The following is a 21004-nucleotide window of genomic DNA, read 5'->3' on the forward strand; positions in this document are numbered from 1 at the left end:
AGGTTGCACACACATAGCATTGGTTTCAGTCTTTATCATCAGAACAGCTGCTATTTATCTCTTCCCAAATTACTTCCTAGTATTACTTTCAATCTCTGTTCCATAAAAAAAATGGGGGTTTGACTTTGGTTTGGGTTGTTTGTTTTGTTTTTTTTTTCCATTTTAGCTATCAGGTACAAGGGAATGTTATTGGGAATAGAAAAGTAGGAAAATCAGTTTCTGTTTTTTAATGCAGGTATAAATAGCAGAGAGGAAAGAATGGCATCTTGAAAGGTTGAAAGATGTAAAGCTCAATTTGCAAATGCATTTAAGGACATCCTGATGCAAGCGTGCTAGTAGGATCTTCAAATACTGCAAAGGGATCTAATGTGCCTAAATTCTTTGGAAAATCCCGTCTCTCTGAACTACTAGGCTTCTTAGCACTTTTTCTTTCTTTTTTTTTCCTCAAGGATTAATCTTGTGAATGGCATTTCAAGTAAACTTTAGTCATCCGTTGTTCTCAGATTTTTAGATCTCAGATTATAGGCAGATAGACATCAAAAGTGAATGAGTTACTAGAGCTTACCGAGTTACCACTCACTCATTTTATCTCACAATGTACACCATGAAAATAAAACACATCAGCTAACTAAGCAGGCACTGTAAGGCAACATGTTTTATTCAGCACTGTGGTTGGATAGGAAGATGGCTGCACAGTCTGTTAATAAATCCAACTGCTGAACAGCAGCTTGTTTTGCTTTAGTAACTATTGGTTGAGGTCCACCAAGACAGCTGATGAATACTGGATAAAAACATTTTTGTCTTACCAAGTAATAGAAACTAGCCCCCCACTATGTGCAGTTAAATCAGGCATGTTTCCTCTTTTAATGACGTCAGTATTTTAAAGCTGAAAAGCAGAAGAGTTCATTTAACAGCAACTTTTGACTGACAGCTGATGATGCCTCCACAGGTCTGCCACAGTGAAAGGAGCCAGAATTCCAAGTACACAATGTAGGAAAAGAATTGAAGTAATTGCAGTTTTTGAATTACTGGTATTACTTTATAAAGGAAAATTCTGGCATGTACCCTCCTGCCTCTGCATAGCTTAGAGCACATACAGTCATTCTCAAAAGCATAAAAAATATAAGGAAAATGTATAATTAATCATCATCCAACTAAAAGAAGTCTAGTTAATTAGTATTTACCTTTAACATCAACTAGCTAAATAAAAGGGCAAAGAGAACAGCTGAATAACATCTTCTACCTTCCATTCATTTCAGGCTATAAATCTTATGTTAAACATGAATAAATGTTGGCTCAACTTTTCAGACAGCAGAAGCTCTCCATTTTCCCATAAAAATGTAGAGTTGATCCACTAATGAGTCCATTAGTGGAAGGACTATCCAAGAAGAACAATGTTGAGATCATGCTGTTATTTTCTCTCATACATTAGCTGACAGCAGTACTGGGGAATGCCCAGCTCCAGCAACTGGAAGGACAAGTCAGCATAGTGCAGGAATGGAGACAGGATGCCTGCAAACTCTTCAGAGGGTGCTGTAGGTTGAACATGGCTGGTAAAGTGCTGTTTTGAATGTCCTAAACCCATCTGCTTGAATCTATAAATAACTACATGCTGGATAGCTGCAGATGCCTTATTTCAAGACCTTTACAACTGATGTGCCACCAGCTATTCAGAAAAAAAAGAACAGCTAATGTTTCACAAATTTCAACAACTGCATGAACCACATGGAGGGTGTGATAATTAGGCACACTCATTGAAGCAACACTTACAATGCTGGAAGTTAATGTAGTCTCCTCTAATTTATGTAATATCCTCAATCCTTGGTCTTCCTGATCAGACTGCCAGAAGAGTCCTAACAGTGTTATTTTATGAAACAGCACAACTGTTGGTAAACATTAGACTGGGATGCTTTTACTTCACACGTATTTTCAAAAGAGAAAATACTTTCCATCACTGCTGACTTATGTTGAGCTAGTACATGGATTCCTATGGGACAAATACCATAGGAAGAAAGTTGGGCTAACAGTTAAGCGAACTAGGTCTTGAGGCTTTGTGAGTCCAATTGTCACACTCCTGTACAGCACGGGACAAGTTGCTTGAACTCCAACCATCTACTTGAATATTAGTGCTGCAGGGGCAAAATCATTCCCTCTCACATGTCTCCAGTCTATAATACCTGCCAAGACTTTAAATTCTTTAGAGAGTTTATCTTTACTAACATATGTATCCTTATGCATGGATAGACATCTAGCTCAAAAAATCATGGATGGAAAGAACATCCCATAAGATGTTTTAGTGTTTCAACATGGCACGATGATACTTTAAAAGTTTATTCTTCATGAAGCTCAAGCTTCAGCCATTCAGCAATGCCAGGCTTACATCAAGAACTCTCCTCTGCCCAACCTCAGGCAATACAGCAGACAGAGATTCAGACAGCTAGGTGCTGATGTACTGCTCTTATCCCTGAGCTGTCTTTCCTCATGCCTCTTAGTTTAGATCACATTTCCAACACAGAAGCCATGATTAATACTCAGTAACATCAAATCCCCCTCTAATTATTTTATGCAACAGGAATGACAATGCATGATGAAAACCACATTCCAGAAGATGCAATGATCTACTGAGAAGCTGGCAAACTCCCTAAGCATCATTCTTTATCACTTCCTTACTTCCCTTTCTTCCACAAGCCTTGCTGGGATTGTTGTGCCTCCAGTTTCAAATGCTATCTCCGAGCATGCTTTTCACATAAGTCTCTACACTACATAGCCAAATCCAATTCACTCCCCAGACGGAAACTATGTTTTTGGGACAAGATCCAGCAAAATATGGAGTTAAATTCAATGTGCCTGTGTAGTGTCTAACAATACTTAGTCTCAAGGAGCTTTCAATTGCCCAAATGCATTCCTTTAGAGCAATGAAGTTGCATGGTCACCATCCTTGGACATATTAAAAATCTGATGGGACACAATCCTGAGGAACCTGCTGTAGCTGACTGCAGGGTGAGTATGAGGACTGGACTAGACAATCTCCAATCTCTTCTAACCTCAACTGTTCCTTGATTCTGTAAAAACACTTGTTAGCAGTTACCCCTTTTAAAGACCATATCACCAAAAGCAAGTCAACACAGACATAGCAAGCATATTAAATGCACGTACATTTAAAGGTACAGAACAGTCCTGAAGTGTGGAAACTTGTCAGACCTTATGGCTAGGTAGAAAAAATAGGGTCATTATGATACACTTCAGGATTCTGAGCATAATTCCAGGTCTCCTTCTCAATTTCCATGTATAGTCCATTTAAAATAAGTGGTATGCAGGTAACAATCTGTTTCTTCCACTAAACAGGCTATAGGCAATGCTAATGGCACCTGTTTAAGTCCATCAAATTCTTACAACTACATCTTTTCTATGGAGACCTTGTCTCCACTGAAATGTTTCTTCATGTTTGGATTCAAATTCTACCCATGATCTAGCTCACCAAGTATTGATTTTCCTAATTCCATGGAAAACATGTTTCTAAACTCTTCTAAAGGAATCAACAGGCATGTAGCTTCCACAAACCAGATTCGAACTTCAGTCATTCTTAAGAGACCACCAGTGAGTCTACAGCTGACTACGAAAAGCCTGTGTTTTGCAGTGCTGTAAGCCAGCACTCTGACTTTTCTTTCTTCAGCTTGCAGAAGCAGAGTATTTTCTTCTTTTCATTGTTCCAGCAGCATTATGGATACAAAAAGATGGCTGAAAATTGCCCAGTGCCTGTTGTGAATACAGTCTTCATAATATGGCAGGTAATGCTTATAATGTTCACACTTCCTCCTAATGAAACTCCAGATCTATGCATGTGTTGTCCAGCAGCTTTAAAAAAAAAGGGCATAGTGCTGTGATTGCAAAAATAGATTAAGTCTTCAGCTTATGACAAAGATTCTCATTTTGGAGCAGAAGGTCACAGGCATCCTTTGCAATAATGCCCCTAAGGTCTGAACAGTTATGGTGTGTGACATAAATGACAACCATGAAACACATACTGCAATGCATTTGCTATGCATCCCACTAAGCCACGCTTACATAATATAATTTACTGTCATGCTAAATCATATGAAAATTTAAAGGACATTATATACCATTCTACGAATCCTCAATGTCAAACACTGAAGCACTGTTATGTTTTGGTTCTCTATGATGTAAACGATGCTTTCATGTTTGCAAGATTTCAGATGTAGCTATATGCAAGCAATTTAAGAGAGTGAGTGTTACAGAAGCAAACACTAAACTGAGGCATTATATTCCAGTTTCTACAACTACCTAAAGAATAAACACAAAAATCATTCTGCAGCAGAAAATGTCATATACATCACTGTTTCAACTTATTGCTAGTACCAGAAATAGTTCAGTAGCAGTATAGTGCTGTACCACCAAACCCCAAACAATATTTCTTATTTATTGATGGCATCTTATAATCATGTGCATATATAAGTTCTCCTTTCCAGAAAAACCCCATACTCCATTCAAGATACATTCAAGCTGCTTTTTCTTTTTGTCTTTGAAGATATGCATAACTCTCCCTATTTGCTAGCTATTAACACTTTCTCCAGTGTGTCTTCAGTGCAAACAATAGTGGAAAATTGAGACAAGAGACCTCTGCAACCAGATCAGGCCCTCAAAGCAGGCCAATTGTTAAAGCCTGTTGATCAGACAAGGGTAACATAACTCACAGAGGAGTAATTTCTATGCCAGATAGACATATTCTGTGACATCTCCTGTCTGCTGCTCACGTCTTCCTTGATGCTTCACTTCTCTTGCACACCACTCTGCTCTTTCATTATTCCCTATGTATGGGATGCCTTTTGATATAAATTTAGCTCTTCTTCAAAGGGTATGAATTATATATGGTATTTCACTCAACATGAACGTCCATAATTTGGTCTACCAACAGCTTTGGCTCCTTTCTACACCCATAAGCCCTGCCAAGCCAGCGCACAGGCACACCTATCTATGTCTGTCCGTATATCATGAACAAAATGATTGCTGAGTCTTGTCTTCAAGGTCAAATTGTGCTTTTGGTCTCATCTGAGCGGCTCCCTTGAATGCAGGGTGGTGCACAGGTGAAACTGGGAATAAGTTGAACCTTGCAGGTGTGTGAACAGGCACTGGAACCTCCTAAGTGGAGATCCACACTCTCCACCTTGTTCCTGATCTCCCTAGAGATCTTCTGTTTCAATAATAAAAGCACATTGTGAGTAACCTTCTCTAAGGCCAGAAGTCTCACCATCCACATTTCTATAAGGTTCCTTCCACATTCATGACTTATTCCTTCAAGGTAATTCACATTCCTTTGAGCCCATAGCCCTCACAGGTATAAACAAAAGAGGTCGGATGAGACCTTTTAGTAGAATCTCCTACCAGAAGTGATGTTTTAGAGAAACAGTATTTTTCAGTGAGTTTATGATCAGTTTGTGTTATGCTTTAAAACCAAAAAAGACTAAGAGCTTCCTTAGTTGCAGTGACAGCTATTGTGACTGCAAACAAGAATCCTTTTTTCCATCAGATAGATTCAAGGTGCAATCTCAACACTCCTGAGCAAATACCTCTTGCCCATTTAATATATAAGCCCTTTAGGGAGAAATCCAAATTTAAACTTCAAGGCCACAGAGGCTCAGGACAACTCAGAGTCTGCCTTGTGAGAGCAAAAGGGAGTACAACTGGAGATTTAATTGTAGAGAAACATTTCTCTCTCCTCTGTGTCCCTCTCCCGCAACCTTCTTTTTCCAAGAACACAAACATTCTTTTCATTTCTAGATCATTTTGGAAGTTGATTCCCTTATCTCCTTTGAAAGAATCAGCCAGCTTATTTCTCATCTGCAGCTTCCTAAAGTGATCCCTAGACTGACGCACTGCTCTCATCAGCCCACCCAGCAATTACCAGGAGACAAGAAGCATCCTGGAAAAACTATGACAGAACAATATCATTTCATAGTGATTTATTACACATGTAGCCATTAATGGCTTTTCAAGTGTGGAAAGCAAGATGGAGGGGCAGAGCCTGAGCCAACACTAGCTGTCAGAACACCACTGTCATCTATTGGGTTAGAAATATTTAAGCCATCTGATGTTTCAGCCTGGCATCTTGACATAACAACAGTCTTGGAAACAACAATAAATTTGCACATCGAGGAGTCTGTTCAAAATCATAGAGGCTGACAGAGAAATAGAAGAAACTGTGCAGAAATGTTTGTTTGTGATACTGGAAAGACAGGATCATGATCTCCAAGAGCATCCTTCTAGTGCACCAACTCTGCTGTCAGGGTTGAAGCACCAGAGGCAACAGCCACTTCACTGAACTGAAAGATGTTTTCATATTCATTTGCAAATGTTATTGTTGTCCTTATTGTGAAAAAAAAAAAATGAAAATAATCCCTTTGGTCTTTGGGGAAAAAAAAAAAAAAGAGTCACCTTGTGATATATTTGGAAGTACCAAGGTTCTGCAATTTTCACCTGCTGGGAGATAGTGCTTGGTGCTTGGCAGGTGCTTGGCACTTGCCATGGTGAAGCTCTTGAGACAGGCTCTGCCCACAGTTGTGCTAGGCAAATATAACATAACTTTGCTGGCTGGCACTGACTGAATTATCCCAGATGAAATTTAAAGTAAGAGCAGAATCTCTCCTTTTATTTTTTTGAAGCAACACAGCATTACAATGGTATTGTTAACATTAGAACAATTTTGCAAGATAGCAAAAGAACATCCTGATCTCACTGCTGTGAGCTCCTACTCAGCAGACAATTGCGTCCTATTTTAGAATAGGGTTTTTAAACTGTTCAAAGCAATGCACAAGCAATAACTTCTAATGGCTTAAAATGGAATTTTATAATGCTAATGTCTTCATATTACAGATGTAATGCATCTAGAGAGCAAAGATTTCTATTCAAATCCATTTCAGCTTTCAAAGATATTTGCACCAGAATTTTCCATTTAGGCATCTCTAATTTCAAGACTTCAGAATGTGCTGCTGGGAAAGATGCAGGTTAGTATGAACTCTACTTTATAAAGGCTCCTGCAGTTATGTTACAGTCCATCTAAATTATTAGTCTGTTAGTCAGCTATGTTTTTACAAAGAAAAGAACACATGAACAAACAAAGTTATTCAATCAATCCAGCAATTTAGCAAACACTTCCATGCCACACTAAGAGAATACAGCAGCCCCCCACTTTACTTTTGGTGAGTGAATGACAAGTTCTGAGCAGGTTAGCAACCCAAAGGGCAGGACCATAGCGGCCTACCACTATTCTCAGAAGCAAGGGGTGGGCACCAGCCACTTGTGCCAAAGAAGGCTGAGAACAGAAAGAAAGTGAAAATAGAGTGTTTCCAGATGTCTTGTATCGTGTCTTGTACTTGCTTGAGAAAGATGTACCTGAGATATGATGCCCTGGAGAGCTGAAGACACAAACCCAGCTTTCTTAAATTGACTCATTTTTTCCCCTGTCACTAGCAACCCCAAAAAATTAAAATACATGGGAGAGGGAAGAAAAGCATACAACTTTCTTTTCAGACATGCCTATTATTCCACAATCTACTAACCTAATTGCAGCCTATTTTGCATTATTCACCTTTTTTTGTCATTTCTTTTTCAGTCGGCATTGACTAATAAGTATGTTTTAGGATAGTCTGCATCACAACAGTACCTTTATGTCCCACTGCTTCCTCTTTCAGACTTGACTCCTCTCTCCCCTCCTACTCAGACCTTGTTAGCCCTTCTCTTGTTCCTAATTTGAAGATCTCAATGAGCAGGAATTACATGTCTCAGCAATAAACATGATCTCACAGCAACACAAAGAAGAGGATGAACAAAATAAAAATTACAGTCTGGTGAAAGCTCCCTTGACAACTACAGCTCCACTGACAGGCGCCACTAAAATAATAGGAATGATGCTTCAAAACAACAGTCAAGAAAACGTTATGAAAGAGAAAAAAAAACATTCTAAACGGATCTTTTCAAATGCAGATTCCACTGCCAAATGAGGAGAATGAGAAAAATGTTCTTTATTATAGCAGAGTCATATTTAAATTCTGTGAGATTATAGGAAACCACCAAAAAAAGCGAGTACAACCTGAAAGATCCTGGAGCCAACAGTCCATTTCAGGAATGCTAGAATGATGCAGAACAGACAGAATGATATTTTGGGGGTGGAGAGGAGGCATGGAAGGTGTTCTCTCATCAGAAAAACTTGAATGGCTTCCAACTGGGTGAATAATAAAACTCATGTTGACTTCAGTGCAACATCAGGCATTTGCAGGCTTGCATCTGAATAACTACCACTACTCAGGTGACAAGCTGCATAGCAAAGAAGCCAAGAGATTAATGAAGGTGAAAAATTATGGCCCACTACTAATGATGTTCTGTCCAAGACAGAACTAAGGCAATGGTCATGAAGAAAGTCTGTCTACAGGCTTAAGGAGGTAATTAGAAAAAAGCTATAGCCTTCCTCTGCCAGTAATGCTTAAATGCAAACAAGCTACTTAGGCACATTTTCCACCTTAGCTTCATAACTATAAAATGGGGAAAATTGCTGTAAGTACTGGTGTGGTCAGTTCTTTGGTGGTTAGAAGGTATTTCAAAAGCCCCAGACGGATCCTGTAAAATCCTGCAGCAACCGCAGTATCTCCCAAACTACCTAAGGCTCTTCAGCAGGCAGAAAAAGCAGCTTTGTGGAGCAGAGGTGGAGATCAAACTGAGCAAAAGCTCCTGGCTAGAGTCAGTTGGGGCAGAGTGAGAGGGCAGAGAAAGGGATGGCAGAGACAACAGGGCAGGCAGGGCAGAGAGGAATAAAGTGCACAGCATGAGTGGTGCTTTGATGGGGCACATTTTATTTTCTTGGTATTTTACATTCCTGTTGTAAAGTACTACTGGTAACACAGAAAGGTCATTGCCTAAAAACTCCAGCCACAAGTGCACAGGCAACTCCGTGTTAGCAGAAACAGACACTTCTCCCCTAGTACTGAATGCACTCTCAGAGCTCCAGAAGTTTGGCTTAGGGTCCTGGGCTTCTATTCCTCTCCAGGGACAGATGAAATCTGCAAGACAGCCACGTATTTCTCCTCCATTTTATTCCACACACTCAAGACACCTAATAAATTTGCTTTGAGTTTTCATTCTTCCCTAAAACAAAGGAAAAGCTGAGAACCAGAAATATCTTTTTCCTCCCTGGTGGCCTGGCAGAGACACATGTAGGACTGTTTCCCACTTTTATATAATGAGATTGAACCCACCCACCCACCCCCAAACAAACAAACAAGCAGATTTCACAGAAAAAGGTACAGGGACTCTGCCATTTCTTGCCAGAAGCACTGAAACCAAAAGCACACCAGGACTGAGAATAAAACACTAAATAGTTATATAGATAACAAGAATGTCCTAATAGTAAAGAAAAACAATATTCAAAATTTTGAAAGGCATGTAAATGCTGAAGATACAGCCAGCCAGCTTTTTCGTGCTCACTGGGAATAGAGAGTAACTTTTGCTCTGAGGTTATTCTGTATCTATATACTATAGTTTCTTGCATGTGTCTTCCTAGTGTGAAGACACAAAACAAACCAGTCCCTGAACAGACTGCACAGCTCACTACTCCGCTCCAATGTGACAATACAATTGTCCCTGTTCTTTCATCTAGCGTCCGAATTCGAGAGCACTCTGGGCTCCTCAGCCCTGGGAAATTAAGATGTGGATTAGTTTTGGAAGAAGGACGAGTCAGATTAAACAGTGATTCAGCTATCGGGCACGGACAGTTCCCGGAGCCAAACCTGGGGATATTGAGACCAGCATTTGGGGGCGAACAGACGGCTTGCTAAATCGTATTCTGCGTGTGACCTGGATGAGACGTACTGAACCAAACCCCAGCCCAGGGCAGCAGAGTAGTGATGCGACCGGAGTTATTCGCACTCCGTGTGCCACGGCCACTGCACGCCGAGCTGCCAGCACCGAGCGTGGGGCAGAGACCAGGGAAGCCCCCCGTGCTCCAACCCGCCCCAGATGTGGAGGTCTTGCCTGTTGCAGGGGCGACACCCCCCAGCCCATCATCCCCAAACTTCAGACCTCAGAGGAGGAAGCACCTCTCCCTGCCTCCTTCCGAGCTACATGTCAGAGAAAAATACGCCCCAGCGCCAAATGCACGCCAGCTGCCGAAGGGGAGTAAGAGCAAGGAGCCACTTACGGGGATGTGCACTCGCAACATGAGTTTCTTCTGGCTGGAGCTTTTCCTGCCACTGCTGCTGCTGCTGCTCCTGCTGGAGGCATCTTTCTTCTTGTCCATGGCAGTGCTTCCCATCCCTTCACCCCGGCGTGGTGCTGGGCGATGGATCTGGAGAGGAAGGCTCCTCTTCCACCTCTCCCCACCGTCCCACCCGGCGGCAGTTACTGTTACTCCAGGCTTCCTTCTTATTTTCTTTTTTTTATTTTCCTTTTTTTTTTTTTATCCTTTCTTTTTTAATGGCCTTAGGAAATTGGGGGGTGGGGGGGTGGGGGGGGGGTGGAAAAAGGAGGGAGACAGCAGGAGGGGGGAGGATGGGAGAAGCAGAGGGAAGGGGAGGAGTTTCTCCAGCTCAGGTCTTTAATCCCAGCAGTGAGGTGTCAGGGGGACCTTCTCAAGAGCATGAGATGCCCTTACAAACGCAGCTCTCTTTCTCACTCTTCCGCCCTTTCAAAAATATCCGGAGCATCCTTGGGGGGGGGGGGGGGGGGGGGAGAGAAAGTTTCCTTCCCCTCGCCCAGCCCGGCCGCGCTCTCCCCGAAAGAGAGAAAAAAACAAACAACTCCAAAACACCCAAACGCCGCATAAACCCGAAAAGGGGAAGGCGCTGGGGAGGCTCCCGGCAGCCCGGCGGCAGCGGGGGGGGCGGGCAGTGGAGGGAGCGCGGATGCCCCGCGAAGAGGCCGGCGAGGAGGTGGAGTGCCCGGGCGCTGCCAGGAAGAGCAAACTGAGCACAGTGCGGTTCTCCCCCGGTCCTCCGCATGTGCAGGGCGCGCAGCAGCCCGGCCGCCTGCCCTGGCTCCCGCTCACGCCGGGCTGCCCTGCGGAGCCAGGGGGACTGAGGCTGTGCCGCATCCCGCGGGCCGCCGCAGCATGGGGTGGGCGAAAGGCTGGGTTTCACCTTGCCAGGAGCTCCCAAAGGCAGCGCGGTGCCTGCCCTTCCCTCCCCACCTCACGGGCCGGGTTCTCGCTTCCTTCTGGCCATGCCCCGAAGAAGGGTCATTCCTTCGGGCAGCGCTCCCGGGCCGCAGCGCTCCCGGGCCGCAGCAACCTGCGCAAGCTGCTCTGCGGAGCCCGCCCGGCTGCTGCACCGGCCCCGCCGTGCAGGGCATAGCGCCGGGACCCGGATCCGGCCCTGCCGGGCTCGCTCCCGCGGGGCAAAGCCACAGCGCTGCCCCCCCGCGCTGCCAGGAACTTGTGCCGAGCCCAGGAGGGCCCCAGACTACTCTCGAGAACAGATTTTTTCCGCTCCCTCCCTCCAAAAAGCCTTCAAAACGCGAATGCAAATCAGTCGAGCCAAAGAGGCAGATCACACCCCGCAGGCAAACGAATTTGGCGTTCCAGAGTATCAGAAAATGAAAAGCTTTCAAAATCCACTTCACATGTGGCTGCACCGGTTGCAGCTATAGAGCACACCCATGCCAATGCCACCCCTGCTGCCAGGCATTCTTTCAGGGCTGAGATTCTGGACAGCTAAGAGAGAAAGATTGTTTTGCTTTAAAACAGCAAGTGGTTTTCATACACATAGAATCACAGAATCCCAAGGGTTGGAAGGGACCTCAAAAGATCATCTAGTCCAACCCCCTTGCAAGAGCAGGGTAACCTAGAGTAGTAGCAAAATACGAGTTTGGGGGTTAGAAGTGACTCCTCCTTCCTTGACAACCTCTACACCATTTTGCACTGCCTGAATTTTACAGTTAGACCAAGCCCATTGCAGTCATTGACCTTGATCACACTATTTGAACACAGATTTTCCCTGGGTTCAAAGCTGTGCATATATGTGTTCACAGCATCTACACCAGAGTTACCTCTAATAAGTCTTATGGGACTCTATAAACCAATGATTTATAAGCCTTGAGGGAAGAAGGGGAAGTGTTTTCCACAAACATCTTCGTATCTTCTGAAAAAAAAAAATAGGATTGTGATGGCTATCTTCAAGAAATGCACCAATTCAGATTCATTCCTCTCCTTGTGGAAGTCTCAGGATTTATTAGGTGCAAAGCTAAGTCAGGTATAAAGTCTGTAGCAACTGCTCTAAAACCATACAGAGTCAAATAAAAATACGATCCCTCTTCTTTAATGTTATATATAACTGTCCTATAGGTTCCTACAGAATGTCATGGAAGGAAACAGACCCAGAAATGAGATCACAGCAATTAGCACCATTGTCACCAGATCTGAAAGTGATAAAATGAGGAGCTCGTCTGTAACACCTGCTTTCCCTCAACATTTATATAAACACTTCTGCCAACACAGTGCTGCTGCCAAGGAATTTGGGTACAGCTGACCCCTGGAAACAAGGAGTGAGAAAATTACTAGTAAGGATGTCTACCAAAAAATGTCACGATATTTTTCATTGCTAGTATGCTCTTGAAAGTTAAAAAATAAGGAGGAAAAAAAGGCAGAGTTTCTTTAAGAGGATTTTAGCACTAGGTATCCTAAGCAAGCAAGTCTCCTGGCTGTTATTTATTAAGTTAACGAACATTTGAGGTGGAATTAAATCTCTCATATTTATATAATCCTTCCCTTATTTATGCAGAATTGTTTCCTATTATTATGTTAATAAATAATTATATTTTCCATATTCAGTATTTTAGATCTACAATTATTCCTTTTCTTCTTGTAGATTATTTATAGAATTTATGGTGGACAATGTAAAGTAAGTGTCAAGGAGTAACATAAAGGCTGTATGACCAAACTCCCAAACCTAAATAATGAATCAGACCCCCACCCCCCAATATTGCCTCAAGCATGTTTATAACTGTAATAATACCACAAGGTGGAGTTATTTTTCTGCTTTGATCCCTAAGATCCCAAAGCTGACTTTTGATCTTTCAGTTGTATTTTAAAACTTTTCATTGAAGCTCTGAGGATTAGAGATGCATCAAAACCAAACCAAAACAAAACAAAAAGACCCACCAAAGCCCAAATCCTCCTACAGCTGCTGGACTTCAGGGCCTTGACTCCCCACAAAATGAAGTGTTAATAAGACCCTGCTATAAAATAAAGGAATTGCCAATATTTCTGACAGTAAGACATCGTGGGTTTATCCTTCTATTATCTTTCAGGGACAAATGCAGCCAACATATGAAAAAGCAGCATCATGAATACTTTTAACTTAACTTAAATTAAATTAACTTAAATTAAAATTAATTTTCCCACATGGAATCCTGGCAGTTTGACTCCTACCAACTGTGTTTTCAGAGGCGTGCAACATCTAAATTACTAATTTTGCAGACAAATGGGTACCAAAATACTTTGAGAATATCACCATAAGTACTTAGAGGTTTCATGTGCTCTCAAGGCTAACCGGAAGAACATCTCAAATACACCAGCCACATTTTTCTGCTCTCTAATAGCACCCACATTTCCAAGCCATACCTGTAATCCAGCAGAAGAAGCATGTGCATTTTGGACAACACCACATCACAGGACTTGCCTTAGTTATTCCTTAAAAACAGTTTGAGTCAATTTTTCCATTATAAATTCCCAGAGTACATTCCTAAGTTTATAAAATAGTCATAAAACTTTGCTTTCAGCCTTGATTGCATCAACTGCAGTTGCTGTAAGTAAAATGTCACCAGCTACCTTTAGTGCTAAAATTTCACATGCAATATAGAGAGGTTTTTGTAAAGACTTAAAGTGAAAAAGTGTACCTAAAAGAAGTGGTGCATGGGGAGAACTATGAGAGTTGCTGGTGGCTTTAAATCTTTATTGAAAACAGCATTTTTTGCTAATGCTTTAAAGTATGTTGTTAGTAATATTGCCAAGCACTCGTATTGTATTCCAGAAAAACTATCTGTGAAAATAACTATTATTCTTTCTCTTCAGATGACATATTAATGTTACTGTGAGGATTTAATGTAGATATTTCACATATGCAATCTATAAGTATTTTGCAGCCACAAAAACCTGAAGAAGTCCCATTCTTGGGCACTAAATTTCCCACTATAAATAATGCCTGTATTTTACCAGGATAAATAATGTAACTACTCAGATCAACCACCTTATGTCTTATGTATGTGTATACATATATTCTTACTTGTGGCTCTCAAACATTTTTAAAAATGTTTTCAGGATTTAAAGCACAAATCCTTGAAAATAAATATATCTTGAGGTCTGGATGCTGAAGAACTTGTTTGGCTCCTACTGGTAGCCCAGCACCTATCACAGCTGTTTTTCTCTCTATTTTCTTGTTAGGCTACCCTTTGTCCAAGTTGGTCTCTGTAGTTCCTCTTCTGCCTATCCCTTCCTGCTCTGCTTCAAGTTCCACCTCTTATTCTCACCTTTCTGTTTTTGTTCTCCATCTTTCTCTGCTTTATACTTTGCTGCTCAGTTTCTTGAGCATGCATGAAGTCAGTTGTTCAGTTCCTCTTCAACACATTTATTACATTGAATTCAACCTTGCTTCATAGGGATGCTTAATTTAATCAGCAGCCCAATGTAAGTAACATGATGCAGCATTAGGGTGCAGTAGTCAATGCACAGTCCTTTCTGTAAAGGCCAGAGAGGACACGCACCCCTGCATCTGCCTGCCCATACTCACACTATCACCTGATACATGTTGACACTCAACACAGTGCAGGGAGCAGTTTTCAAGTTTTATAGTGAACATGAGGAAATATCTGTAGATGGCTAAATTGCCTTCCATTGGGAAATTTGCAGGGGAAATTGCAGGCCTGCCAGGTGAGATACTGAGGCTAATGAGGGAGGAATTGCTGCTCCCCAGAAGGTCCGCAGGAATGTAACAGCAGAAAGGACTAGCAAATGTTTATGTTGACAGAGATAGGTTGTGTTGTCAAGTGGCTGTTCTTCCTCTCCAGGCTGTCAGACGCCTTCTGGTACACTAGCCGTTACTGAGATAAATTCTGTCTCATCACCTGAAACCTAGCAGCACTTGGTGCTGTTCTAAGGCTGACTGCTTTGGTTGAACCATTCTGTCCTACAGTTGTCTCCCTCTTGCTTACACCGTTTCTGCTTGTGTGCTGGTCACTCCAGAGCTGCTGCACTGCTTCATCCACTGAAACAGCAAGTTGTCTTGCCATCCAGAGACCACAGTGCAGAGTGCGAAGTGAGAGAGAACTTTCTGGGCTGTTTCTCTAATTTAATATAACTACTAATTTCTTTCCAAACAGCCAAATGCAAGGCAGGTTTTGTTTCTTTCCTAAAAGCGTTTCAGTTGCAGCTCTTGTGCAGCTTCACAATTGATCATGGGTATCAAAAGGTTTCAGAATTCTTTGTTTGAAATGAATAGGCCCATGCAATGGATTAATTTTATATACAGAGAGCCATAGCACGGTTGGCATGAGCACTGGTGCAAGTATTGGCAAGAGACTCCCCTTTTTGTCAGCTGCAGTGGTTGCCTTACTATCTTCCATCTTCACCGCCCCACAGCCATGGTGCTCCCACATACTCCATAGTTGACCCCATACTCCATAGTACTGATACCATAAGAACAGATGCACAGTAAACCAAACAGGTGCATGATGAGAGGGACTCTTCATCAGGGACTGTCTGTATTGATAGGACAAGGGGTTTAAACTTAAACAGGGGAAGTTCAGGTTAGGTATAAGGAAGAAGTTCTTTACTGTAAGGGTGGTGAGGCACTGGAACAGGTTGCTCAAGGAAGTGGTGAATGCTCCAGCCCTAGCAGTGCTCATGGCCAGGTTGGACAGAGCCTTTTGCAACACGGTCTAGGGTGAGGTGTCCCTGCCCATGACAGGGGGATTGGAACTAAATGATCATAAGGTCTTTTCCAACCCCTAACCATTCTATGATTCTATGATGTGACCTGAACTCTGTTGTGTGGTTCACATTAGTGCCAGCACTGTACTGTAGACTATACTGACAGGTAAATTCAGGTTCTAATCTACATCACTGTAGTGTAAGAGTAAAATAAGAATAATACTCTCAGTATCATCTTTGTGTAGAAAGTAAGTAAGTGTTTGGGAGACCTGATTAGGTACAAACATGAAAAACACATTTTCTTTTTTGAACCATGACAGCTTGATAAAAGACGTTGAAGCTGATTTTTCAAGGTTCACACAATGTCAGTTGGTTCTGAAAGCAAGGAGAGCCTTCCAATGACCAAAGTACCTTCTGAGATAAACAGTTTTTGTAATATTGGTCTCTGTACAAAAAAATCCATTAACTGGAATGATGAGCTGTTCAGCCTCAAGTTTTCTTAGTACTGAAGAATCAGAGAAGAAATGGGCAAAGTCCTATAAAGTATCTAATTTCCTCCTTACTGATACAGGAAAAAATCTTTTGTATCTTCTACTGATTTTGATTCAGACTTTCTGGCTGTTAGATGCAATACTTAGTGCTTTTGATTTGCATATATAGGCCTGCAAGTTAGACAGATAACCTCAATCAAAATTTAATGTGGCAGATTATATACAAAAGCAGTGGAAAGATTCTCATTTCCCATAGTTTGATTTTTGTCAGTCCTGCCAATTAACACAGAGAAGTACAAATAGGTTTCCAGAGGACTCTGCTTTTCATTTTCTTTTCCAACAGTATGTGTAATGCAGTACATTAGCTAAAAGAGCATTTAAAAAAGGCAGAGGCACAGCTCTACCAGATTGTGTGGGCACAGGAACAAAAAGTGTTTTCGGCAGTAAAAATCTGAAAATATTTCCATGTTCTTCCTAGTGAACTGGGAAGAATTCAGAGAGCTGAAGAATTACAAATGCACTTCATGTGAGCCTTCTAACTGGGTGATAATCTCAGAATTTATTCCTTGGCATAGAGTGTTTTGGGGCTCAGAGAGCACAGTAGGCCATAGGAATGCTTGGAGCAAAGGGGTGAGACTGCCCCAAAACATCAACCTGTTACTGCTCGATGGTTCAGATGTAAAAAGAGGTGAGGCTTCCAAAAGCAGTGAATTCCAGGATAGGCTGTAAGATCTCAAAGGAAATAATTTTTGCATGTTTAGCTTCAAATTTATTATGCTGCAAAGTGTTGGTAGCAAGATGTTAGATCCTGGCTTTCCTGCATGCCCAGGCTCTCTGAAAACAAAACCAAAGTTGCTCCGCAGTCTTTTCAAGGCCTGTCAGCAGACCACTTCCACAGGAAGAGACAAACACAATGTCCTACTATACTACTGTTTTCAGCAGAAAATGAGTGATACAAGGAGGAATGCTCTTGACATTGCACTGAGGTGTATAATGATGAAGGTACCAAGGGCCATAATTACTAGAAATCATTCTGACACATGAATGGGGATTGATATATCCAGTTAAGACTGCAGAGTGTGCATTACCATAGAAACAATGGAATTCCCAAATATGCATGTATTTGTAATGTAGTAGGCACAGATTTAACACGTGATTTTTCAAATCAGTCTGAGATTCAAAGCCAGATGCACGGCTTTAAATCTCTCCAATAGTCTTAGAAAATTGTAAAAATGATGGTAAAGGATGATTTACAGTAATCTAATGTCAGGAAGAACATTTGATTTGAAATATCTCAAATAACTGTATCATTTTTCTTAGGATGATGGCCTGAAATATTACCAGAAGAATTTTAGAAGAAAGGGATGTCTAGAGAAGACCCTAAAACAGAAATGTTCTCCCCACACTGAATCCAAAGAGTTCTCAACAGATGGTAGTTAGTGTGATTTAGTGTAGCTTCATTGAAATTATTAATTTTTTCTCCATTAAAATTTTGATACAAAGTGCCTGAACTTCAAAGTCTTCAATGAAAAATTAAAACTTTACACTACAGATGCATATAAACTCAGTAGATGTATGTAAGATTAAAAGTAAATTAAATTAAATTAAAGAAAAGGAATGGATCAAGGAGAAATTCTAGGTCTTGGAGGATACACGACAAAGGCAAAAAAAATCATTAATTGATTGTGTTGTCACTGATGAAGAGGTTATACTTGAAATGTTCCTAGGTAGAGCATGAAGTAACATATGACATGCGCAAGGTACAGTTAACATGAACCCAGAGTTTGCAATGAGATTCTTTCCCACTGAATGTTCCCCATAAAATGAAAACCAATATGAAAAAAATAGTTCTTCCCTTCATAACTGGTATCTGATAGGTTCCCATTTTGAGCCAACTTCATTACTTAAAACAGAAAGCAGTCAGTCTTCCCAGTTCTCCGGGTACTCAGCACCGTGGGAGGAGCACAGAGAACAGAATTCTTAGATTTATGTTATTTTAAGTCAAATTGACTTCTCTTTTGTGCTGTTTACTCCTTATTCGGCAATCCAGTGATGAGTGGTGTTCCACAGGGGTCAGTATTGGAACTGGTGCTGTTCAACATCTTTGCTGGTGATATGGGGGACAGTGGGATTGAGTGCACCCTCAGTAAGTTTGCCAGTGACACCAAGCTGTGTGGTTTGGTTGATATGCTGGAGGGAAGGGATAAGATCCAGAGGGACCTTGACATACTTAAAAGGTGGGCCAGTGCCAACCTCATAAAGTTCAACAAGGCCAAGTGCATGTGGGTCAGGGGAAATCCCAAGCATCCCAGGCTGGGCGGAGAATGGAGTAAGAGCAGCCCTGAGGAGAAGGACTTGGGGCTGTTGGTCAATGAGAAGCTCAACGTGACCTGGCAATGGGTGCTTGCAGCCCAGAAAGCAAACTGTATCCTGAGCTGCATCAGAAGAAGTATAATCAGCAGGCTGAGGGGGGTGATTCTGCCCCTCTACTCCACTCTCATTTAACCCCACCTGTAGTACTGTGTTCAGCTTTGGGGCCCCCAAAATCAGAAGCACATGGACCTGTTGGAGTGAGTCCAGAGGAAGCCATGAAGATGAGGCCTCCTCTGGGTGCTGGAGCACTTCTCCTACAAAAACAATCTGAGAGAGTTTGGCTTGTTCAGCCTGGAGAAGAGAAGGTTCCAAGGAGATCTTAGAGCAGCTTCCAATGCCTAAAGGGGCCAACAAGAAAGCTGGAGAAGGACTTCTTACAAGGGCATGTAGGAATAGAACAAAGGGGAATGGTTTTAAACTGCAAGGGAGTACATTTGGATTAGATATCAGGAAGAAAATCTTCCCCATGAGGGTGGTGAGGCACTGGCACAGGCTGTCCAGAGAAGTTTTGGCTGCCCCATCCCTGGAAGTGTTTAAGGCCTCTTCCTGTGGAAGATTTTTTTTATTGCACAGCAGTAAGCTCTACTGAACATTATTCTATCATCTGAACTGACAGTAGAATTATCAGTTATCCAGAATTATCAGACTTATGAATATCTGAACAGGTGTTTAATATCTAGAAGATAATAATGACAAGCATTTTGTGCCTGGGAACTCCAAATTGGAATGGTAACATATCTGTATTTTGACTAGCATATTCTACTAGAGTAATTAAATAGCATCTAACTAGTTAAGAATGTAGGAGAACCGTCCATATGTAAAAATCACCATAAACGGGTCTAATTTTATAGTAAAGGTAAAGCCAAAGCAGACATACAGAATTGCTAATATGCAGACATGAACATATGTGCATATGTGGCATATATACCTCAAACCAGTCTTATGCATTCCATATAAAATTGGCCCCAAGGTAACTATATTTTCTAGGGAGGAAGAAGTGTTGATAGTTTTTGCTGGAAGCAGGCCATTAGTTACTAAGTTGGGGCTAATCCTGCAATCTTATCATAACAGAAGTCTTGTTTTTATCAAGACTTCAGGATCCACATTAAAAAAATATTATCTCACTGCCAAAATAAAATGCAAAGTACGGGGTACAATGTGCTTGATTTAATGGAATATTCAGATCTGTTACTCATATGCAACTCTCAGACACTTGATACTCAGAATGTACTTTTCGGTGTTTGGACTAACAATTACACTATTCTTCAAATCCCTAAAGTTTGCTATCGTTCAACTCAGCAGCAAGACTTGACTCAGGAGAATGGAAACTCAGACATTTCATCTGAAGCTGTACAGATACGAAGGGACAACTCTTTCCATTCATCTCTTCAGAATCTGACAGTAAACCCTTAGCAAAAGGCTACAAGAATACAGATGTCCCACAGAATAAGGGCAACCTCATGAAAAGTATTCTATTTTTTAGCACTAGAAGAGAAACTTAGGAAATCCTAATACCCAAACAAGTATATGTCGAATGTCACACAAATATTCACATTTGTGTGGATACAACTTTTCACACAAAAAAGTCACAACTTCAGTGGTACTATTGAGTGAAGGATATAATTTTTTTATCTGCAAAATTTTTACCTCTCGGTAATTCTTTGCACAGTAAAGCTGCTTCATTATTTATTCTCCAGGTGGACAATTATAAAGTTGATCGAGATCGTCCAGATAGTATATGCTGATTTTCTGTTTAATATCTGCTATGAGACACCAGATACTCCAAGTTATGAAAGCCAAATCAAAACAAACCCCCAAAACTGAGGAACTGCTTGAAGCAAATAAAAAGCTCTAGGTATCAAAGCATTGCTGGGCAGGAGGAAACATGTACTTTTTCCTTGAAGAAAACTGGAGAGCACTGGAATTACAGCTTTATAAGCTCTTTCAAAAAGCATCAGCCTGACTCTGAGAGTGATCTCAGCTCCAGCTCAAATTAATTAAGATGAAATCTGAAGTTGATACAAGAACAAATGGAAAAAAAAAACCTGGCATGTATACATTTAGTCGAGGAATTAAAAGAAATTTCTTATATATAAGAGAAAGCAAGTTCTGGAATGGATTTTCAATGAGAAACAGGGGCAAATAATAAAATAGCAGCAATATATTCATGACAGGGATTATATACTATATGATACGGGTAATAACAGGTGACTGG

General features: G+C 41.4%; 1 protein-coding gene and 1 long non-coding RNA gene across 4 annotated transcripts in view; one reads left to right on the forward strand and one right to left on the reverse strand.

Annotated features, from left to right (window-relative positions):
- Nucleotides 1-21004, reverse strand: part of PRKAG2 (protein kinase AMP-activated non-catalytic subunit gamma 2) — a 246664-nt gene that overhangs the window by 210342 nt on the left and 15318 nt on the right. Inside the window, exon 1 of one of the 3 annotated variants that reach the window (XM_062621417.1) lies at nt 10205-10460. The exons of 1 other annotated variant lie outside the window; for it this stretch is intronic. In XM_062621417.1, the coding sequence (XP_062477401.1) occupies nt 10205-10318 (114 nt within the window). In that variant the 5' untranslated portion in view covers nt 10319-10460. Of the gene's footprint in view, nt 1-10204; nt 10461-21004 lie in introns of those variants that run through there. One more of the 3 variants, XM_062621420.1, reaches the window with a different exon arrangement.
- Nucleotides 11860-13274, forward strand: LOC134165065 (uncharacterized). Its single transcript, XR_009965354.1, has 2 exons — nt 11860-12558; nt 13105-13274. It is a non-coding gene; the product is annotated as an uncharacterized LOC134165065 (long non-coding RNA).

Source organism: Pezoporus occidentalis, unplaced genomic scaffold (genome assembly GCF_034315485.1).
Source record: "Pezoporus occidentalis ecotype Australia unplaced genomic scaffold, CSIRO_AGI_Poc_V1 ctg23, whole genome shotgun sequence".
Classification (NCBI taxonomy): Eukaryota; Metazoa; Chordata; class Aves; order Psittaciformes; family Psittacidae; genus Pezoporus; species Pezoporus occidentalis.